This window comes from Myotis nattereri (assembly GCF_964212035.1).
Source record: "Myotis nattereri genome assembly, chromosome: X".
Classification (NCBI taxonomy): Eukaryota; Metazoa; Chordata; class Mammalia; order Chiroptera; family Vespertilionidae; genus Myotis; species Myotis nattereri.
In genome coordinates, this window is record NC_138078.1 from 99,948,242 (window position 1) to 99,969,562 (window position 21,321).

Genomic DNA, 21,321 nt, shown 5'->3' on the forward strand with positions numbered 1-21,321 from the left:
ATGGTAAGATCTAACCCTATTTTTTTCCCATAGAATCCAGGAAGAATTTTGTTCCCTATCACCTGGCCTTCATGTTAGTCAGGGCAATGTAGAAATTCAACTGGTCTTGTCCCATTCTATGCCCTGATCCTTTAGAAGTGATTGCATACTACAAATTTTCAATATGCCTTCCTAGGACCCTTTCCATCTACAGAAATGGGCAGCCTGGCATAGCATTGGAATCATGATGAGGTAGTCCCTCCTTGCTGTGGTATTTAGCATGCACAAGGCTGTGTTCACAACAAAAAGTTTTGCTGGGCAGACATCTAGGAATCTGTCCCAATGAACCCTCCTATATGGCTGGGCCACACATCCGATACTCAGTATGCCAAGGCCAACACTAGTAGTTTTCTTCTGAGCCTGGTCCACATGTACAGTCCACCAAAGTCCTGCTGATAATCTCAGTAGCCAGATCAGATGCTTTGGGCTCCCCCTATTGCCTAATCCAGGGAGCCTCACAGTCCTCTTTCCATTTAAGTTTTATTAGCTATAGGGAGTTGGGAGGCTACCCTTGTCTTTCAGACAGTCTAAACGCCCACTGAAGCATTTCAATGAGGGCAGCTCCAGCAATGTCTTTTTTGAAGGTACCATGATGTACAACTCCTTCTATCACCGGCTTCTCTGCTGTCTTCTGAAATAACATATCTAGCATCAACACAAGGGCAAATGCTCTTTCTCTTGATTTATGGGAAATTTTTAGTAATATGACCTTCATGGGTGTTGTTTTTTTTTTTTTTTTGTCTTTTACATACTATTAAACACCTGTTTGAGTGTCTTCAAGAAAGCCAGCTAGGCTAATGATGCATTGTTAACTGGGGACACAGATGAGTTCATATGCAGGGTCTGTCAGGCTTTCAATCCAACTTTCCTTTTTCTTCCTCAGATACCTGCCATTCAGAAAGCATCTCAGTGCTGTACTCCAGCCAGGCTCAAAAGCCTCTTCACCAAAGCTAACACAGCACTCATAGAGAGCACCCTGAGTTCCAGTATCCTGTAGTTTCAACAAAGCGCTAAACTGCTGGCTCCAGCATAGGAACCATAAGATCCCTTAATAGGACTCTCTCTGTCCTTTTCTCATTTCCCCCTTTTAGTTCCCCACATTGAATAAAGAATCAGCCTTTTTAGAAATTTCATATTTTAACGAGAGAGTTTATCACTTTACAGGTACTCTTGCTCAAGTCATTCCCTAGGAATCTAAGGAATCTTCTGCTTTTGTACTCCACATTTGCACTTTCTTCCATCTTGAACACCCTTTAAAACACCCATATTTTTCCTGGCCCTCCAAAACAACCCGCATTGCTTAAATAGTATAGTCATCATAATTCTCTGTGATCTTCAAAGCAATCATGACTATATGAAGATCTCCATCTATTCCATGATACTCATCTTGAAACAGTCTTAATACTAATGCCTCGAAAATGCTTGATGGTTCAATTCCACCACTGAAAAGTTGGTTAGGTCAGATTGTGGAATGTCTGGAACAGAGGTTCACATACAGAAGAGCACAAAAATCAATGCTCATGCTCTTTGAGGATGTGCTGGGATACTCAGGCATAGAAAAGCCTCCAAGTAGCCACCTCCATGCTTCTTTGCCTAAAGAAGTGCCTTTTTTTCTCTTTAGAGTTTCCTTCCACGATAGGACAAAAATCCAAGGAGTGACTATGGGATAGGCTGGGTTCAAAATGGCTGCTGGCAGTGCTAAGATTCACAGAGTCCTTACCTGATTAAATGTATTTAATCAAAAGTTGGTCGTTGTTCTGCAGCCTCAGCCCAGCACTTCTTCATCAGCTGGAGACATTCTGGAGGGGCACACTCAGGAGGAGCTACTGGTCTATACACAGGAGGAGGCTTCTTAAGTCTGTCTATGATTTCTACCCAAAAGCAAGAAGAGAAAGGTGTACAAATCATGGGAAAAGCACCAAGACTTAGCAAAAATAAGTGAGTTTCAGCCAAAAAAAAAAAAAGTTGTTGGTCAGCAGAAATCACAGAAAGCCCATCTCCATGCTTTCTGCTTTGGTGACATGAATATAAATTGTATCTGAGCAAATATTACATCAATTGAAGGTAAAAAAATGGTCAGTTGGGGATGGGGTAAAAAATTAATCAATTGAACTACTTGTATCATTTAGGCACAGCTTTATTCTGCTTCTGCTAGGTTTTAGATGAGGCTTACCAGATGCCAATTATAAAACTATAACTCCAATTATCTGACTCCCTTCACTCATCCACAAATTATCTAAGTTTTCTAATCCCCATAGAAGACACAATTACCACCTCACCCCCATAAGGCCTAAGACCAACTCAGGTCCAGGTTATGGGCCCTGACAGGCTCCTAGAGAAAGGTGATTTAAAAATCCAGTAGATAGTTCAGAACCTCATTGGTATCCTCCTGGCTGTTTGTCCTTGAGCTCCATTTTGGAGGAACATTTATCAGACTATGGCCTGAGTAAGTACTTTGCATGCATTGTTTCACTTGCTTCTCATTACAGACAGATGAAGTAGGAACTCTTCATTTCTAAAAAGGGAAAACTGGGAGGAGCAAGAAGGCAGCGGTATAGGCAGACGCGTCCCAGGTCATGTCCCGGAGCAAATGGAGTGAGCAGCTGAAACTAGTAACATCCACCCCGAATTGGCGAAATTGCTCAGCTGGTGAGACACTTTGCAGCCGGGAAGAGCAGAAGTCCCCTGGAAAGGTAAAAAAAACCCCAGGGATTTGGGCAGGAAAGTTTGCCAGACCTCTGAGCCCAGAGAGTCAGAGGGAGACCGCGTGGCAGACAGCCGCGTCCCTTGGGACAGGCACAGCCCCTGACAGGGGAAAGGAGAACCGCGGAATTCCTGGCGCCGCGGAGGGAATTGAGAGCTGGGTTCTGTGATCACAGAGGACTGAGCCTAAAGGGGGCAGCCTGAAGAGCTGACCAGACCATGCAGTCCCGGTAAGAGAAGAAGCTTACAGAAACCAAGCCTTTCCCGTTTCCGCGGCCGGCATTTGTTTGTTTGTTTTTACTGAATCCTGTTCATGGGACATTTCGGATACAGACACTCACCTGTGCTGAAGAGAGGGAGAGTGTGCGGAGGAGTGGAATCTGGGGAGAGACTGAGGAGAGAAGGGGGGCCGGGAGAGGTGGCAGCGAATTGAGTGCTGAGACACCCCTGAGCCCAGGGCTGGGGCAGCCATTCTATCCAGAGAGTGAGACCCCTCCCCCCAGCCCCCAGGCAAGGAGCACAGCCACACCCAGATTCCACCCTGTATGAGATCAAGGATTAAAATAACCTGATCAGTCCCTGGGAGTTAACAGGGTCAGGCCTATAGAGGGATTTTCAATCCCAGCAACAACACAGCGCCAGTAACTAACTATTACGCAGCCAGCTCTGGGCAGTGAACCTCCACTGGACAGAGAGGCCCTATAGCCTCAGAGGCCAACCCCAGAACACTGCCACCCAGAGGCTGACCCACAAACTGACTCTTTGCTAAACACAAAATAAGGCAGTCTGGGAAACAAATGCGGATTGCTTTAAAATAAGGACTGTGGTTTACAACACAGAGGAACAGTGTATTGCAGGGAAACTCAACACTCTCCTGAATAGCTGGCAGGTTTAAGGCGAGCCACACTGAAGAACAGAAGAACCAAAGGACCTTCACTACTGCAATTTTTTTTTTCTTTTTTCACCTTTTAACTAAGAAACCATTTTTTTTTCTTTTTTGTTTCTTTTCTTCTTTTTTTTTCTTCTTTTTTTCCATCACCTGATTTTACCCTTTTAATTACTACCTTCTTATTTTTAACCAGTATTATTACTGCTACCATTTTACCATTTTTCTTTAAAGTGCCATTTTATTTTCTCTTTATTTTATTTTGGGATTAGTGTTCTCCGTTCTATTTTCATCGTTATATTATTGGTTGATTCTAGTTTGCATTCATCTCCAGGGAGCTGTTGCTGGAATTTGTTGGGATTAATGGCTGTTCGAAAGGAGTATTCTCCTCATATAAAAAACTCTCTTCCCCTCTTCCACTTCATTCTCTCTTTTCACTCTTTTTTTTTCTCTTTTCTTTTCTTTTATCGCTTTTATTTTCCCCCCTCCTTTTTCCCAATTTCATTTTTGCACTCCTTTTTTTAGTCCCTACATTTCTTTTCTTTTTTCTCTTTTATCTTTTTCTCTTCCTTCTTCCTTGTCCCCTAATTCTCTTAATTCAGGTGGTCACCTTTATTTGGGGTTATTAATATCGTGAATATATTTGTGTATAGTGCCTGGTACGTGGTGCCTTGTTGTGTTGTATTTTGTGCCTTTAAATCAACGCAGCAGATCCAAGTAACAGCAACCTCCTGAGCACCAACACCCTCTGCTGAGGAACAGCAGCTGTACGTGAAACCTCACCCCACCAGCCAGAAGAGCCACCACAGCTGTGAACAGCACCCACCAGAGGAGCTGCTGCCAACTGAAGAGCAGCTGCTACCGCAACCGCCCGAAGAGCAACCACAGACCAAGGAGTCACTGCCACCAAGGGAGCACCACTGAATGACTCAACGTCTAGATATGTCAGTGAGATCAAACATGGGTAGACAAAGAAAACCCCAAAGGAAAGAGAAGGAGGACTCTCCAGAAAAGCAGCTAAGTAATACAGAGGCATGCAACATGACAGAAAAAGAATTCAGAATAAGGGTCCTAGAGTGCATAAACCGGATGGAGGAAAAAATCGACAACCTCTTCAAGAAGCAAGAAGAAACAGATGAAAAAATCGATAACATATGGAAGAAGCTAGAAGGAACAGATGAAAAAATCAACAACTTAAGTAAGACCCAAGAAGAAATGAAGAGTGATATAGCTGCAATGAAAAACTCCATTGAAAGTATCAACAGTAGACTAGGAGAAGCGGAGGATCGAATTAGTGAATTAGAAGACAAGGAAGCAAAACACACCCAAAATGTACTGCAATTGGAGAAAAAAATTAAAGGACAGGAGGAGAGCCTAAGGGAGCTTTGGGACAACATGAAACGAAACAACATACGAATAATAGGGGTACCAGAACAACAGAAGGATGAACAAGGATTAGAAAACCTATTAGAAGAAATAATATCAGAAAACTTCCCTGAGGTGGGGAAGAAAAAAGTCACACAAGCCCAGAGAGTCCCAAACAAGGTGAACCCGAAAACACCCACACCAAGACACATCATAATTACCATGGCAAATGTTCAGGACAAATAGAGAATCTTACAGGCTGCAAGAGAGAGACGGAAAGTTACATACAAGGGATCTCCCATTAGATTGTCAAATGATTTCTCAACAGAAACACATCAGGCCAGAAAAGAATGGACAGAAATTTACAAAGTGATGCAAAGCAAAGGACTGAATCCAAGACTACTCTATCCAGCAAGGCTATCATTCAAACTTGAAGGGGAAATAAGAAGCTTCACAGACAAAAAAAGGCTAAGGGAGTTTATCACCACCAAGCCAGCAATGCAAGGAATGCTAAAGGGACTGGTATAAAAATAAGAAATAAAAAGCTCAGGAAGAAAACAGCCACACAAAAACAGAAATGGCTACAAACAAGTACCTTTAAATAATAACTTTAAACGTAAACGAACTAAATGCTCCAAACAAAAGACATCGAGTGGCTGAATGGATAAAAAAACATTACCCATATATCTGCTGTCTAAAAGAAACCCACCTCATTAGAAGGGACTCACACAGACTGAAAGTGAAAGGATGGAAAAATATCTTTCAGGCAAATGGAAAGGAAAAGAAAGCTGGGGTAGCAATACTTATATCGGACAAAATAGACCTCAAAGTGAAGGCCATAACAAGAGATAAGGAAGGCCACTTCATAATACTAAAGGGATCAATACAACAAGAAGATATAACTCTGGTAAACATATATGCACCCAATGCAGGAGCACCCAAATTCATAAAAAAACTCCTGGAAGATATCAAAGGAGAGATCGACAACAATACAATCATAGTAGGGGACTTTAATACACCACTGACAACACTGGATAAGCCCTCTAGACAAACAATCAGCAAAGATACAGCAATCCTAAATGACTCACTAGATCAGATGGACTTAATAGACATCTTCAGAACACTTCACCCCAAAGCCAGGGAATATACATTCTACTCAAATGCTCATAAGACATATTCAAAAATAGACCATATATTGGGTCACAAGCAAAGTATCCCCAAATTCAAGAAGATTGAAATCATAAAAAGCGTCTTCGCAGACCACGATGGCATAATATTAGAAATAAACTACAATAAAAACAAACCAAAATACTCAAACACCTGGAAGCTGAATAGCATGCTATTAAATATTGATTGGGTTACCAATGAAATCAAAGAAAAAATTCGAAACATCCTGGAAACTAATGACAATGAAAACACAACAATCCAAAACCTATGGGACACAATGAAAGTAGTCCTGAGAGGGAAGTTTATAGCTCCACAGGCCTATCTCAACAAACAAGAAAAAATGGTAGTAAATCAGCTAACTCTACAACTCAAAGAATTAGAAAGAGAGCAACAAGAAAACCCCAGAGTGAGCAGAAGGAAGGAGATAATGAAGATTAGAGCAGAAATAAATGACATAGAGACAAAAAAACAATACAGAAAATCAATGAAACCAAGAGCTGGTTCTTTGAAAGGATAAACAAGATTGACAAACCTCTAGCCAGACTCACCAAGAAGCAAAGAGAGAGGACCCAAATAAACAAAATCAGAAACGATAGAGGTGAAATAACAACAGACCCCACAGAAATACAAATGATTGTTAAAAAATACTATAGACATCTCTACTCAAACAAACTAGACAACCTGGAGGAAATGGACAAATTCCTAGAAAAATACAACATTCCAAAACTCAATCAGGAAGAATCTAAAAATCTCAACAGGCCAATAACTATGGAAGAAATTGAAGCAGTCATCAAAAAGCTTCCAGCAAACAAAAGCCCAGGACCAGACGGCTTCACAGGGGAGTTTTACCAAACATTCAAGGAAGAACTAAAACCTATCCTCCTCAGACTACTACAAAAAATCCAAGAGGAAGGAACACTTCCAAGCTCATTCTATGAAGCCAGCATCACCCTAATACCAAAACCAGGTAAAGACAACACAATGAAAGAGAATTACAGGCCAATATCCCTCATGAACATAGATGCCAAAATCCTCAACAAAATCTTAGCAAATCGGATCCAGCAGTACATCAGAAAGATCATACACCATGACCAAGTAGGATTTATCCCAGGGATGCAAGGATGGTACAATATCCACAAATCAATAAACGTGATACATCACATAAACAAACTGAAAGAAAAAAACCACATGGTCATATCAATTGATGCAGAAAAAGCATTTGACAAAATTCAACACCCATTTTTGATAAAAGCTCTCAGCAAGGTGGGAGTAGAAGGATCATACCTCAACATAATAAAAGCCATATATGACAGGCCCACAGCCAACATCATACTCAATGGACAAAAACTAACACCATTTGCCCTAAGAACAGGAACAAGACAGGGATGCCCCCTCTCACCACTCCTGTTCAACATAGTACTGGAAGTGTTAGCCATTGCAATGCGGCAAGAAGAAGAAATGAAAGGCATCCAAATTGGAAAAGAGGAAGTAAAACTGTCCTTCTTTGCAGACGACATGATATTATACATACAAAACCCTAGAGACTCAATGAAAAAGCTACTAGACTTAATACATGAATTTGGCAATGTAGCAGGATACAAAATTAACCCCAAGAAATCCGAGGCATTTCTATACACCAATAGTGAACTTTCAGAAAGAGAGATTATAAAAACAATCCCGTTTACCATCGCACCAAAAAAATTAAGCTACCTAGGAATAAACTTAACTAAAGAGGTAAAAGACCTCTACTCAGAAAACTACAGGACGTTGAAAAAAGATATAGAGGAAGACATAAACAGATGGAAGAACATACCGTGTTCATGGATTGGTAGAATCAACATCATTAAAATGTCCATACTATTTTTTTCTACCTTGTCTTCTAGCTCGCTGATGCGGTCCTCTGCTTCTTCTAGTCTACTGTTGATGCTTTCTATTGAGTTCTTTATGGCAGTGATGTCGTTTTTCATTTCTTCTTGGTTTCTCTTCATTTCCTCTTGGTTCTTCTTCATTTCCTCTTGGTTCCTACACATATTGTTGAATTGGTCTTCCATTCTTTTCATCCACCTCATGGCCATTACTCTGAATTCTTTCTCTGACAGGTTGCTTGCCTCCATTGCCTCCATTTCGTTTACTTCCTTTTCTGATGATGCCTATTTTTCTTTCATATTTGGGTTGGTTCTTTGTTTCACCATGATTTCTCTTCTCAAGGTGTTTGGTTATGTAGTTCTCTCTCTGCTGCGCTGATTCAAAGGCACAAAATACAACACAACAAGGCACAATGTACAAGGCAACGAACTAAATGCATTCACGATATTAATAACCCCAAATAAAGGTGACCCCCTGAGCGAAGAGAATTAGGGGATAAAGAAGAAAAAAGAGAAAAAGATTAAAGAGAAAAATAAAAAACAAAAAGGAGTGCCGAAATGAGATTGGGAAAAGGGAGAGAAGAAAAAAACACAAAGACAAAAAAAAAAAAAGTAAGAGAATGAAATAGAGGTGGGGAAGAGGCTATTTGTATGGGGAGAGCGAGGGATTGGAAATTAGATATATAAGTAGGGTGAAATTTAGACAGTGGGTAGAAAGTAGGAATAGGTAAAATCCAAAGCAGGAATAGGGTAAGAGAAACAGGACAACAAAAGGGGAAAAGTGAGGAAGAGAGTTTTGGCTTAAGGGTAAATGTGAGATAGAGAGAAATGATGCTAAAGGAACGATGAAAATAGAGTGTAGAACACTAATCCCAAAATAAAATAAAGAAAAATAAAAAAAATAATAAAAAATAAAATGACACTTGAAAAAATGGTAAAAGGATAGCAATAATACTGGTTAAAAAATGTAGTAATTAAAAAGGTAAAATCAGGTGATGAAAAAAATAAAAAATAAAAAATAAATAAAATAGGTTCTTAATGAAATGGTGAAAAAAGAATTAAAAAAAATATATATATAAAAATATTCGGAAGTGAAGGTGCTTCAGATCTTCCACTCTTCTTTTTGGCACGCCTCAGTCCTGCCAGGCATTCAGGGGAGTGTTGACCTTCCCTGCGATACACTGACCCTCCGTGCAGTAAACCACAGACCTGACTTTAAGGCAGGTTGTATTTTTTTACCAGACTGCCTTTATTTGTGATCACAAAAGAGACAGTTCGTGGCTCTGCCTCTGGGTGGCAGTGTGTCTGGATTTACCTCCAAGGCTCTAAGTCCTCTCTATCAGTAGGGTTTTGTTTTGTTTTGTTTTTCCTCTATGGTATTTGGAACTGATTCGGGAAAGACCACTGCCCAGAGCTGGTTCCTTGCCACTGTCCGCTGTTTCCCAGGCTCCCCAAAAAGAACTTTCCCCTACAGGCTCTGCGAATGACCCCAACTGGGGAATCCCATGCACTGGGTTTAATAATCAAATGCACGGATCTAAGGGGGACTGTAACAAGAGCCTGATAGTTGTGCGAATTTGCAAGCCTCCACCTTCCAGGTCTGCGCACAGTCTCCGCGCGCAGTCTCCGCGCGCCCACTCGCCCCTGGCACCAAGCAGCCAGCAGATTGGCAAAGTCCAAGGCTGCTCCTTTACATCCAGTCCAGCTATGGGCTCATTTTTCGCGTTCCCTTCTGCCAGCAGCCCTGTGGGGCCCCTTCCCCACTCACGGGTCACGCTGGTCCCAACGGCTGCGGACTCTGTGGGGCGCAGAAAAAAATACCCAAACAGAACAGCTTCTAGAAAAAAAAATTAAAAAGCAGGAGGAGAGCCTAAGAGAACTCTGGGACAATGCTAAACGAAACAACATCCGAATAATAGGGGTGCCAGAAGGAGAGGAAACTGAGCAAGGAATAGAAAACCTGTTTGAAAAAGTAGTAACAGAAAATTTCCCTGATATAGGGAGGAAAAAACTCACACAAATCCAAGAAGCTCACAGAGTCCCAAACAAAATGAACCCGAAAAGACCGACACCAAGGCACATAATAATTAAATTGGCAAACACCAACGACAAAGCAAGAATCTTAAAAGCAGCCAGAGAGAGACAGAAAGTTACCTACAAAGGATCCCCCATCAGACTAGCGACCGATTTCTCAACAGAAACACATCAGGCAAGAAGGGAATGGAATGAAATATACAAAGTCATGCAAAGGAAGGGTCTGAATCCAAGAATACTATACCCAGCGAGGCTATCAATCAAAATTGAGGGTCAAATCAGGAGCTTCACAGACAAAAATGGTCTACGGGAGTTTATTACAACCAAACCAGCAATGCAAGAAATGCTAAAGGGTCTGCTGTGAATAGAAAAAACAGGAAACAAAGAAGGAACGCACCGGTAAAGAACGAAAATGGCGACTAACAAGTTTCTATCAATAATAACTTTAAATGTAAATGGATTAAATTCCCCAGTCAAAAGGCATAGGGTAAATGAGTGGATAAGAAAACATGACCCATATATCTGCTGTCTACAGGAAACCCACCTCAGAAAAAAAGACGCACACAGACGGATGGTGAAGGGATGGAAAAAGGTTTTTCAGGCCAATGGAAGTGAAAAAAAGCCGGGGTAGCAATACTTATATCTGACAAATTAGATCTCAAAGTGAAGGACATAAAAAGAGATCAAGAAGGCCACTTCATAATACTAAAGGGAGCAGTCCAACAAGATGAAATAACTCTGGTAAATATATATGCACCCAATATAGGAGCACCCAAATACGTAAGAAATCTTCTGGAGAAGATCAAGGGAGAGATTGACAGCAATACAATCATAGTAGGGGACCTTAACACCCCATTATCGCCACTGGACAAATCCTCTAAACAGAAACTCAGCAAAGAAACATCAATCCTAAATGACTCACTAGATCAGATGGAATTAATTGACATCTTCAGAACATTTCACCCCAAAGCCACAGAATATACATTCTCCTCAGGTGCACATTTGTCATCTTCAAAGATAGACCATATATTGGGTCACAGACAAAGTCTTTTCAAATTCAAGAAAATTGAAATCATATCAAGTATCTTCTCAGACCACAAAGGCATAAAACTGGAAAATAACTACAACAAAAACAATCCAAAAAAATCAAACACATGGAGACTAAATAGCATGCTATTAAACAACGACTGGGTCACCAGTGAGATCAAAGAAGAAATAAAAAACATCATGGCAACAAATGACAATGAAAACATAACAATCCAAAACCTATGGGACACAGCAAAAGCAGTCTTGAGAGGGAAGTTCATAGCTCTACAAGCCTACTGCAAGAAACAAGAAACAATGAGAATGAATGACCTAACTCTACAACTCGAGGAATTAGAAAGAGAGCAACAAAAAAAGCCCACTGTAAGCAGAAGGAAGGAAATAACAAAGATCAGAGCGGAGATAAACGACATAGAGAACAAAAAAACAATACAAAAGATCAACAAAACCAAGAGCTGGTTCTTTGAAAGGATAAACAAGATTGATACACCTCTAGCCAGGCTCACCAAGAAACAAAGAGAGAGGACCCAAATAAACAAAATCAGAAATGAAAGAGGAGAAATAACAACAGACCCCATAGAAATACAAAGGATTGTTAGAAAATACTATGAACAACTCTACTCCAACACACTAGACAACCTGGAGGAAATGGACATATTCCTAGATAAATACAACCTTCCAAAACTTAACCAGGAAGAATCTAAAAATCTCAATAGGCCAATAACTATGGAGGAAATCAAAGCAGTAATCAAAAAGCTTTCAGCAAACAAAAGCCCGGGGCCAGATGGCTTCACAGGGGAGTTTTACCAAACATTCAAGGAAGACCTAAAACCTATCCTCCTCAGACTATCTCGAAAGATCCAAGAGGAAGGAACACTTCCCAGCTCATTCTATGAAGCCAACATCACCCTAATCCCAAAACCAGATAAAGACAATACAATGAAAGAGAATTATAGGCCAATATCCCTCATGAACATAGATGCCAAAATCCTCAACAAAATCCTAGCAAATCAGATCCAGCAGTACATCAAAAAGATCATACACCATGACCAAGTAGGATTTATCCTAGGGATGCAAGGATGGTACAATATCCGCAAATCAACAAACGTGATACATCACATAAACAAATTGAGAGAAAAAAACCACATAGTCATATCAATTGATGCGGAAAAAGCATTTGACAAAATCTAACACCCTTTCTTGATAAAAACTCTCAGCAAGATAGGAATTGAGGGATCATACCCCAACATAATAAAAGCCATATATGACAAACCCACAGCCAACATCATAATCAATGGGCAAAAACTAAAACCATTCCCCCTAAAAACAGGAACAAGACAGGGATGCCCCCTCTCACCACTCCTGTTCAACATAGTACTGGAAGTACTAGCCATTGCGATCAGACACGAAGAAGAAATAAAAGGCATCCAGATTGGAAAAGAAGAAGTAAAACTGTCCTTATTTGCAGATGACATGATACTGTACATACAGAACCCTAAAGACTCCATCAAAAAATTATTAGACTTAATAAATGAATTCGGCAATGTAGCAGGATACAAAATTAATGCTAAGAAATCCATGGCATTTCTTTACACCAATAGTGAACTTACAGAAAGTGAAACTACAGAAGCAATCACATTTACCATTGCACCAAAAAAATTAAAATACCTAGGAATAAACTTAACTAAGGAGGTAAAACACTTATATGCTGAAAACTACAGGACACTGAAAAAAGAGATAGAGGAAGACATAAACAGATGGAAGAATATACCGTGTTCATGGATTGGTAGAATCAACATCATCAAAATGTCCATACTACCCAAAGCAATTTATAGATTCAATGCAATCCCCATTAAATTACCAATGGCATATTTCACAAATCTAGAATGAACGTTCCAAAAATTCATCTGGAATAAAAAAAGACCCCGAATAGCTGCAGCAATCCTGAGAAAGAACAAAGTAGGTGGGATCTCAATACAAGATATCAAACTGTATTACAAAGCCACTGTTCTTAAAACAGCTTGGTACTGGCACAAGAACAGACATATAGATCAATGGAATAGAATAGAGACCCCAGAAATCGACCCAAACCACTATGCCCAATTAATATTCGACAAAGGAGGCAAGAGCATACAATGGAGTCAAGACAGTCTTTTCAATAAATGGTGTTGGGAAAATTGGACAGATACATGCAAAAGGATGAAACTAGTTCACCAACTCACACCATACACAAAAATAAACTCAAAATGGATAAAAGACTTAAACGTAAGACGGGAAACCATAAAAATACTAGAGGAATCCACAGGCAGCAAAATCGCAAACATATGCCGAAGAAATTTCTTCTCTGATAATGCTCCTACGGCAATGGAAACTAAAGAGAAAATAAACAAATGGGACTACATCAAAATAAAAAGCTTTTCCACAGCAAAGGAAACCATCAAAAAAACAACAAGAAGACCCACTACATGGGAGAACATATTTACCAATGATACCACCGATAAGGGTTTAATTTCCAACATTTACAGGGATCTCATGAAACTTAACAAAAGGAAGATAAACAATCCAATCAAAAAATGGGCAACGGACCTAGATAGACACTTTTCGAAAGAGGACATACAGAAGGCAGAAAGACATATGAAAACCTGCTCAAAGTCACTAATCATCCGAGAGATGCAAATCAAAACGACAATGCATTATCATCTCACACCTGTCAGAATGGCTATCATCAACAAATCAACAAACAACAAGTGTTGGAGAGGATGTGGAGAAAAAGGAACCCTTCTGCACTGCTGGTGGGAATGCAGACTGGTGCAGCCACTGTGGAGAACAGTATGGAGTTACCTCAGAAGACTAAAAATGGAACTCCCATTTGACCCAGTGATCCCACTACTAGGAATATATCCCAAGAAACCAGAAACGCCAATTAGAAAGGATATATGCACCCCTATGTTCATAGCAGCACAATTCACCATAGCTAAGATCTGGAAGCAGCCTAAGTGTCCATCAGTAGATGAATGGATTAGAAAACTGTGGTACATCTACACGATGGAATACTATGCTGCTCTAAAAAGGAAGGAACTCTTACCATTTGCAACGTCATGGATGGAACTGGAGAGCATTATGCTAAGTGAAAGAAGCCAGTCAATGAAGGAAAAATACCACATGATCTCACTCATTCATGGATAATAGAGACCATTATAAACTTTTGAACAATAATAGATACAGAGGCAGAGCTGCCTCAAACAGATTGTCAAACTGCAGCGGGAAGGCCGGGGAGGGTTGGGGGGCAGGAGGTAGGGGGGTAAGAGATCAACTAAAGGACTTGTATGCATGCATATAAGCATAACCAGTGGACATAAGACATTGGGGGATAGGGGAGGCTAGGGGACTGTCTAGGGCGGGGGGATAAAATGGACACATATGTAATACCCTTTGTAATACTTTAAGCAATAAATTAAAAAAAAAAAAGGAACTACAGCTAGGCTATGTTCTCTCTTACCAGCTCAGTGATTCCCCTGCTTATCTTATGTGGATGTCTTCCTATCTGCTTTAAATGTTCCTTGGTAGATGCTAGAGTTCTCATAAAATTAAATAAAATAGTGATGAAAATAAATAAATAAATAAATAAATAAAAAGGGAAAACTGAGGCACACAGAGAGTAACTTACTCAAAGTAACATGGATAATAAGTGAACAGAATTCAAATTTGATCCTAGGTAATCTCAGTCTATAACATTGTCCTTCTTGCAAATGACTCAAACCTCAACTGGGAGTTTTAAACTCTCAATTCAGACACAACAGCCATTAGTGACCAGAGGTCTGTATCAGTCCAACTGATGTTTTTACAAAGGGAAATAACTCCCTAGAAGTAGGAGAAAATGGTTAGCCTTCGCTGCCCCCTAGCAACCTGCACTAGTTTCATATTGGTCTCTGCTTCCAGCCTAGCCTTCTCCAAACCATTCCTAAAACATGAATTTGGCCATGTCACTTTCTTGCCTAAAACCCATTAATACTTCTTATAACCCACAAGATAAAATCCAAACCCTCTATTTTTAGCTCATTTCTTATCCTTAGTCTGCTATCCACAACCCCAACCCTAACATCCTCATCATGAACCAAACCTTACTTGCCCTACCTGTATGCTCTTCCCATTGGCTATAACACACAACAGTGATGCTTCAGGCCATAATAAATGTCCCCTTACCCCATGAAAGAATTTCAGTTGTTGCCTCTGACTTCTTAGCTTCTTGTGTCATCATACCTTCTGCTCTAATAACCCAGGTTTGCTTATACCAGTAATGTTTTCTCCATCACAGCACCCTACTCTCACCCTACTCTCTCAGTGCAATAGAGTTTATGTAAATCAACTCCTTGGGATACAACTACCCCATCCACTCTCTAGCAGAGGGAGTCTTTGTTCCTTTCTCAGAACACTATCAAATTGAATGGGTCACTTCTCTACTTAGGTCAAGCATGATTCACGCCCTTGAGGAGCTCACAGTCCAATTAAGAAAATAAACAATGACCAACAATATAAGTGCTCTAGCAGACAAACATGCAGGTAAACAAAAGGGGGGCACCTGACTCACACTGAAGAGTTCAGAAAAGCTTTCCAAGAGGAGGTGACACAATTTGGATGAGGCAAAGTGGGGAAAAGGTGAGGTCATTCCAGGTACTATGAACAGCCTGTGTGAATACACAGAGGTGGGAGAGACCACAAGGCTTTCAGGGCACTGCCAGTCATGGGGTTTAGGTGGAGTGTGGAGAGTGAAGATAAGCCTAGAGAAGTGGTTAGGAGCCAGACTGTGAAAAGCATTATACTAGTATGTCATGTGAGAAACATATGTTTCATTTAACAAGTGATGGAGAATAGTTGGGGAGCTTTGAGTAGACAAATGATATTGGACTCTAAGTAGGGCAAAGGATAACTGACTATTTGGGAATTTTTGTTTTGTTTTGTTTGCATTTTTAAATTCCTTTATTTTGAAATAAATTTAGACTTCCAGAAAAGTTGTGAAAAATAATACAATTGCCTATATGGCCTTCACTCAGCTTCCCTTAATGTTAGTAACTTATATTACCACTAGTGACCCAGTGCACGGATTTGTGTACATTGAAAGGAAATTAATTAGAAGGTGGCTGGCAGGGCCGGACTGGGCTAGACAGGCTGGACATGCCCTGGAGCCAACCTCCCAAAGTCCCTCCCCAGCTGCCACACCTGGGGTGCTGCTGTGGCTCAGCGGGCGTCTGCAGAGTGAGCACGATTCCTTTGAGAGGTGGGGTTCCTCGACCTGGTCTGTGGGTTGGCCTGATAATCTGGGTCATGGTGAGCCCTGGTGTGCTTTTCTCACCTCTTGCTTACCTTCAGCAGGCAGGTCCATCATGCAGAATGGGGTTCCCCGGACCATCACTTCATGCATGATGATGGCAAAGCTATAGAGATCTACTGAAAAAGAACCTAACTTGCTTCCCCTGGGGGTTCTCAGCAGTTCTGGGGCTGTCCACAACAATTCTAAAAAGAAAGTATTGTGTAATAAATGTAGGGTGGATTAACTGACAGTATGTCCTCCAGGGCTCCAAGTGTGCTATTTCATTGACTGCTTTATATTGTTACTAGAGGCCTGGTGCACAAAATCCGTGCACAGGTAGGATCCCTAGGCCTGGCCAATGATAAGGGCCAATCAGGGCCTTCCAGCTGCCGGCTGGGGCCTCCCTTTCCTGGCTGCTGGCTGTCAGGTGCTGGCCAGGATCTTCCTTTGTTCCACATCGCCCCCTGGTGGTCAACACACATCATAGTGAGTGATCAAACTCCCAGTCTCCCAGTCGAACTCCCGAGGGGACACTTTGCATATTAGTCTTTTATCTATATAATAAAAGCCTAAGGGACAATTACAGTGGAATGACCAGAATGACTGATTACTATGATGTGCACTGACCACCAGGGGGCAGGCGCTCAACACAGGAGCTGCCCCCTGGTGGTCAGTGCACTCCCACAGGGGGAGTGCCACTCAGCTAGAAGCCAGGCTCACAGGTGGTGAGCGCAGCTGCCACTGCAGGAGCCTCTCTTGAGTCTGAGGCAGCGCTACAGCACTGTGGCAGCAGGTGCAGTGAGCCAGGATGAGTGCGAGTGGTGCGACACCCGGCCCTGATTCGGGCTCCACCCTGGCCACCTGCCGCTTGGCGCACTGCTACATCCCCTGAGAGGTCCCAGACTGCGAAAGGGCACAGGCTGGACTGAGGGACCACCCGCCCCCAGTGCGCGAATTTCATGCACTGGGCCTCTAATATATATAGATTAGACAAACTGGCATGCTAGTGCCTTCCCAGGGTCTGAATATATGAACCTAAGGAATTATGCACAGAAAAAGTATACTACTTTCCCCACCCCAGGACATGCCGGTATACACAACACATGTGTGGGGATGGACAGAGAAGCTCAAAGTAGAAAACACGGATGGCTCTTGCTTTCTTGCTCTCTTGAGCTTGCCAGTAGCAGTTGGCAGGCTTCCAGGGAAAGGCAGTGCATTTCCAGACTGGTTGCCATGGATTTTCTGTTTGCTAAAATCTATATGTGTCTAGTAATTTGATTGTGCTGGAGCTCAGGGATTCATAGGTTGGTTTCTCCAGGTCTTCTCTAAAAGGATTAGAGGATCCTCAGGCCTCCTCTGTTCCTTGAATAGCAAAAAGGTACAGCAAATCCTTCAACCCAGTTCTGCAAATATTTATTGAGGATCTACTATGTATTAGACACAGTGCTAGGTACAGGCAAGGTGCCAAAGATAAATTAGGCCTTGCATTTGCCCTTGCACAGTTCACAGACCAGTGGATAAGACAGACATGTGTACCCCTAACTGCAATTCAAGAGAGATAGTGATGAGGCCCACTATATAGTACAAGAAAATGAATCCATTAAAAGCCAAATTTGACCACCCATAGTGTGCTCTGCATCATTTCAGGCCCCATCAAGGTAAAAAATATACTATTTCTGCTTTCAGAGTGTTACGGCAGCTAGATACTCAGAAATTTTTTGGGGAGAACCCCTTAAGCAATACATGAAAGTTGTAGTAAACAACAGGTTGATGACCAGATAGAGATGCTGAAGAAATGTGAAGAAATACACATTAACAATATAAATAGAATAGTCAAAAGTTGGCGGGAGTCTTTTACATTGAATCATATGAAATTGCTGTTTCCATAGGTCACAATGGTTAAATATTGACAATTTCTTAAAGTGCAAACAAATATAAAACTGAACTGATCAACCTAATCCAGAAAGGCTTCCTGGAAAAGTTAAACCTTAAAGGAACTTGTTGAGGTGCAGTTTCCTAGAGCTGAGAGGGTAAAGGCTTTGCAGGGCAAAAGAACAGTACATGCAAAAGAATAAGAAGTAGAAAGGAGCAAATTGTGGATGGGGGTGGTGGTAAGCAGATTAGCTTGGCTAAAATGAGCAACTCTGTTAAGAAATAATGATAAGTGAAAAATGGGGTTGATGAAGTGGGAGAGGAAGGGTATGTGGAAGAATGAGGGCAGAAGGTGAGAGGCCCTGAGAGCCAAATGAAGGCATTTGGAATGAATACAAAAGGCAGTAGGGGTACAGGAGCTGGAGAAGAATTTGATGAAAACTGTGTGCAGGAAGATGTATCTGGCAAAATGCACAAGCTGGATTGAAGAACCAGAGAGGCTGGAGTCCAGGAGACTAGCTTGGAAGTTGTTATTGGAAGAGCCAGAGTCGAGGTGAAAGGGGCCTTAATAGGGGTGCGGGTGGCAGCAGCAGGACGGAAACCAGATACATAGGAAGGCTACAATGGGGAAGGAAGTGATAGGGCTGAGGATAAGGTCTATGTGCTCTGAGAAGGGGTGAAAGTTGTAGTAAACAACAGGTTGATGGCCAGATAGAGATGCTGAAGTAATGTTCACTGAGGGTGCAGGGGAAAGTGGTGGCTTACTTTTCATCTTGTTAAATTTGGGGTATTGGGAAGGGAGTCCAGGGGACAAGCTTCTATGAAGCAGGAAGAGTGAAAGGTCTGAGATTATTTTGGTTTGTTAGTGAAACCCCAGAAAGAGAAACTCACCCTGGAAATTCTTATTTTGAGCCAATCCTGATCAAAATGGTAGAACAGGGAATTCTCACCTTACCATCAATCATATACTCATCTTTTCTCTTTCTTTTTTAGGTATCCCCAGTCTTTTTTCCCTCTCCCCTGCCCCCATGAAAGTCTCTGATACACTCTCTATAGTGATTTTACCCTTATGTCTCCTTACCTAAGTGGACTGATATTTACAAATAAAACTGAAAAGATCAAATTATACTTCAAACAAAGAATATATTTATGCCTGTGGGATTTCAGGCGTATGCTTTTGAGCAGGAGGGCAGGAGGAATATTTGGGAGCAGAGAAAATGGAGTGTAACTGCTTCTTCCTGGCATCCTCTCTCTGTGCAAATTTAAAAGCACAAAAAGCGAAAGGAGGACAGAACTCTGTGGTAAAAGCTGGATTATTAAATACAATCATTACCAGATAGTATTTTCAGAGAGCACTTACATGTATGTTGTTAATGGCTAAAATGCGGCTTTATCTGCACTATACTTATATAATTGAGAGTAGACAGTAATAAATACACTTACAAACCACCCCCATTTCCCCATCCCTACTCCAGAGCCAAGTAAGAGCACTACATGCCATACTTAAACTCTCAAGAAAACTAGAAAAATTACCTTACCTTGTTTTTTTATCTGCTGGAAGCAATACTAACTCTGAGCCTTGCTATGGTGATAAAATCACCTTTCAATAGTCAGTGTGGTAAAGTACAAAAATAGCATAGATATGGAAATAAAGAGACCTGAGTTTAAAATCTCAGCTTGGTCACTACTTAGCTCACCTTTCTGAACCTCAGTTTCTCCAACTATAAGATGGAAATTGAGCCAGATGACCTCTAAGAGCTTTTTAATTATAAGATAATTAGCCCTGTCATCTACGGCAGGGAGCAGCAAGTTACTTCATCCATTTATTGATGCAGCAAGCATTTATCCTGTCTGGTTGAGAAAGGTTCTGAGGGAAGCAAACCTGTTTCTTGCCTTCATGGAGCTTATAGTTTAAATAGGGAAAGAGGACAGCTAATTAAACACATAATACAAAAAAAAGATATAGTATTACAACAAAGTTCAAAGCCCTAAGAATCATTAAGAGAACTTAGCCCAGCATAAGGAATCATGGGAACCCTCTTGAATAAGTGGTATTTATGCTGAGCCCTAAAGAAGGCATAGAATTTAGCCAGAATCAGATAAGTATATCTAAGAGTGGGAAGGGAAGACTATCCTAAGCAATGTGCACAGTGTGTGTTAAGATCTGTAAGTAAGAGAGGGCCTGGTGTAAATAAACAACTGGAAGGAGTTCAGCACTGCTGGAGCATAGAGATGGAAAGAGGTTTGCAAGGCCCAGACCATGCAAGGCTCATAAGCCATGTAAAAGAATTTGAACTTTATCCTAAACCATGGGAAGCCATTGAATGAATTTTGGCACAGCTGTGACATGATCAGATTTGCAGTTTAGAAAACTCCTGGCTGCAGTGTGTGAAGAATGGATTGAGCATCCACACTGCCGTAGCAATTTGGAGAGTGAAATGAAACAGAAAGAGCAAGAGGTAGAGAAAAAGACAGACACAGTACACACACACACACACACACACACACAAACACACACACACACACACAGCAACTATCCTTTCCTCACTCTGAGACCAGAGTTTCTTCAGTTTGAAAGTTGTCAACCTGTGAATTAAATGGAATTCTGGAAAGCTTGGCATTGTGTTTTATCTTTTGTGGGTAACTAATTTTGACAGGAAGCTAAGTACTTGTCACTCTGCAGCTGCTGTCCCAACATGTTAGCTCTAAGACCAGGAAACCACTCCGAGCTTTCAAACTGGAATCAGCCAAATAACCATAGGACTTAGTCTGCAATAAGAATAGGGAGGAGAGAGAGAGAGAGAGAGAGAGAGAGAGAGAGAGAGAGAGAGAGAGAGAGAGAGAGAGAGAGAGAGAGAGAAGAGAGAGAGAGAGAGAGAGAGAGAGAGAGAGAGAGAGAGGAGAGAGAAGAGAGAATATCACAAGATTTTTATTGTGATTACCAGGAGCTTCATCCTCCAAAGCATGGATGGGTAGAGAAAGAGGAAATTAGTATATGTTTTAATTTAGTTGGATGAAAGGGCTAGACTGCAGAAGAC

General features: G+C 41.2%; 1 protein-coding gene across 1 annotated transcript in view; it reads right to left on the minus strand.

Moving 5' to 3' along the window:
• GUCY2F (guanylate cyclase 2F, retinal) overlaps positions 1-21,321 on the minus strand; it is a gene marked incomplete at both ends in the record, with an annotated part of 137,887 nt that overhangs the window by 49,460 nt on the left and 67,106 nt on the right. The window contains 3 exon segments of the mRNA XM_081081009.1: positions 1,760-1,774; positions 1,777-1,910; positions 16,465-16,614. Coding sequence (XP_080937135.1) covers positions 1,760-1,774; positions 1,777-1,910; positions 16,465-16,614 — 299 coding nt within the window.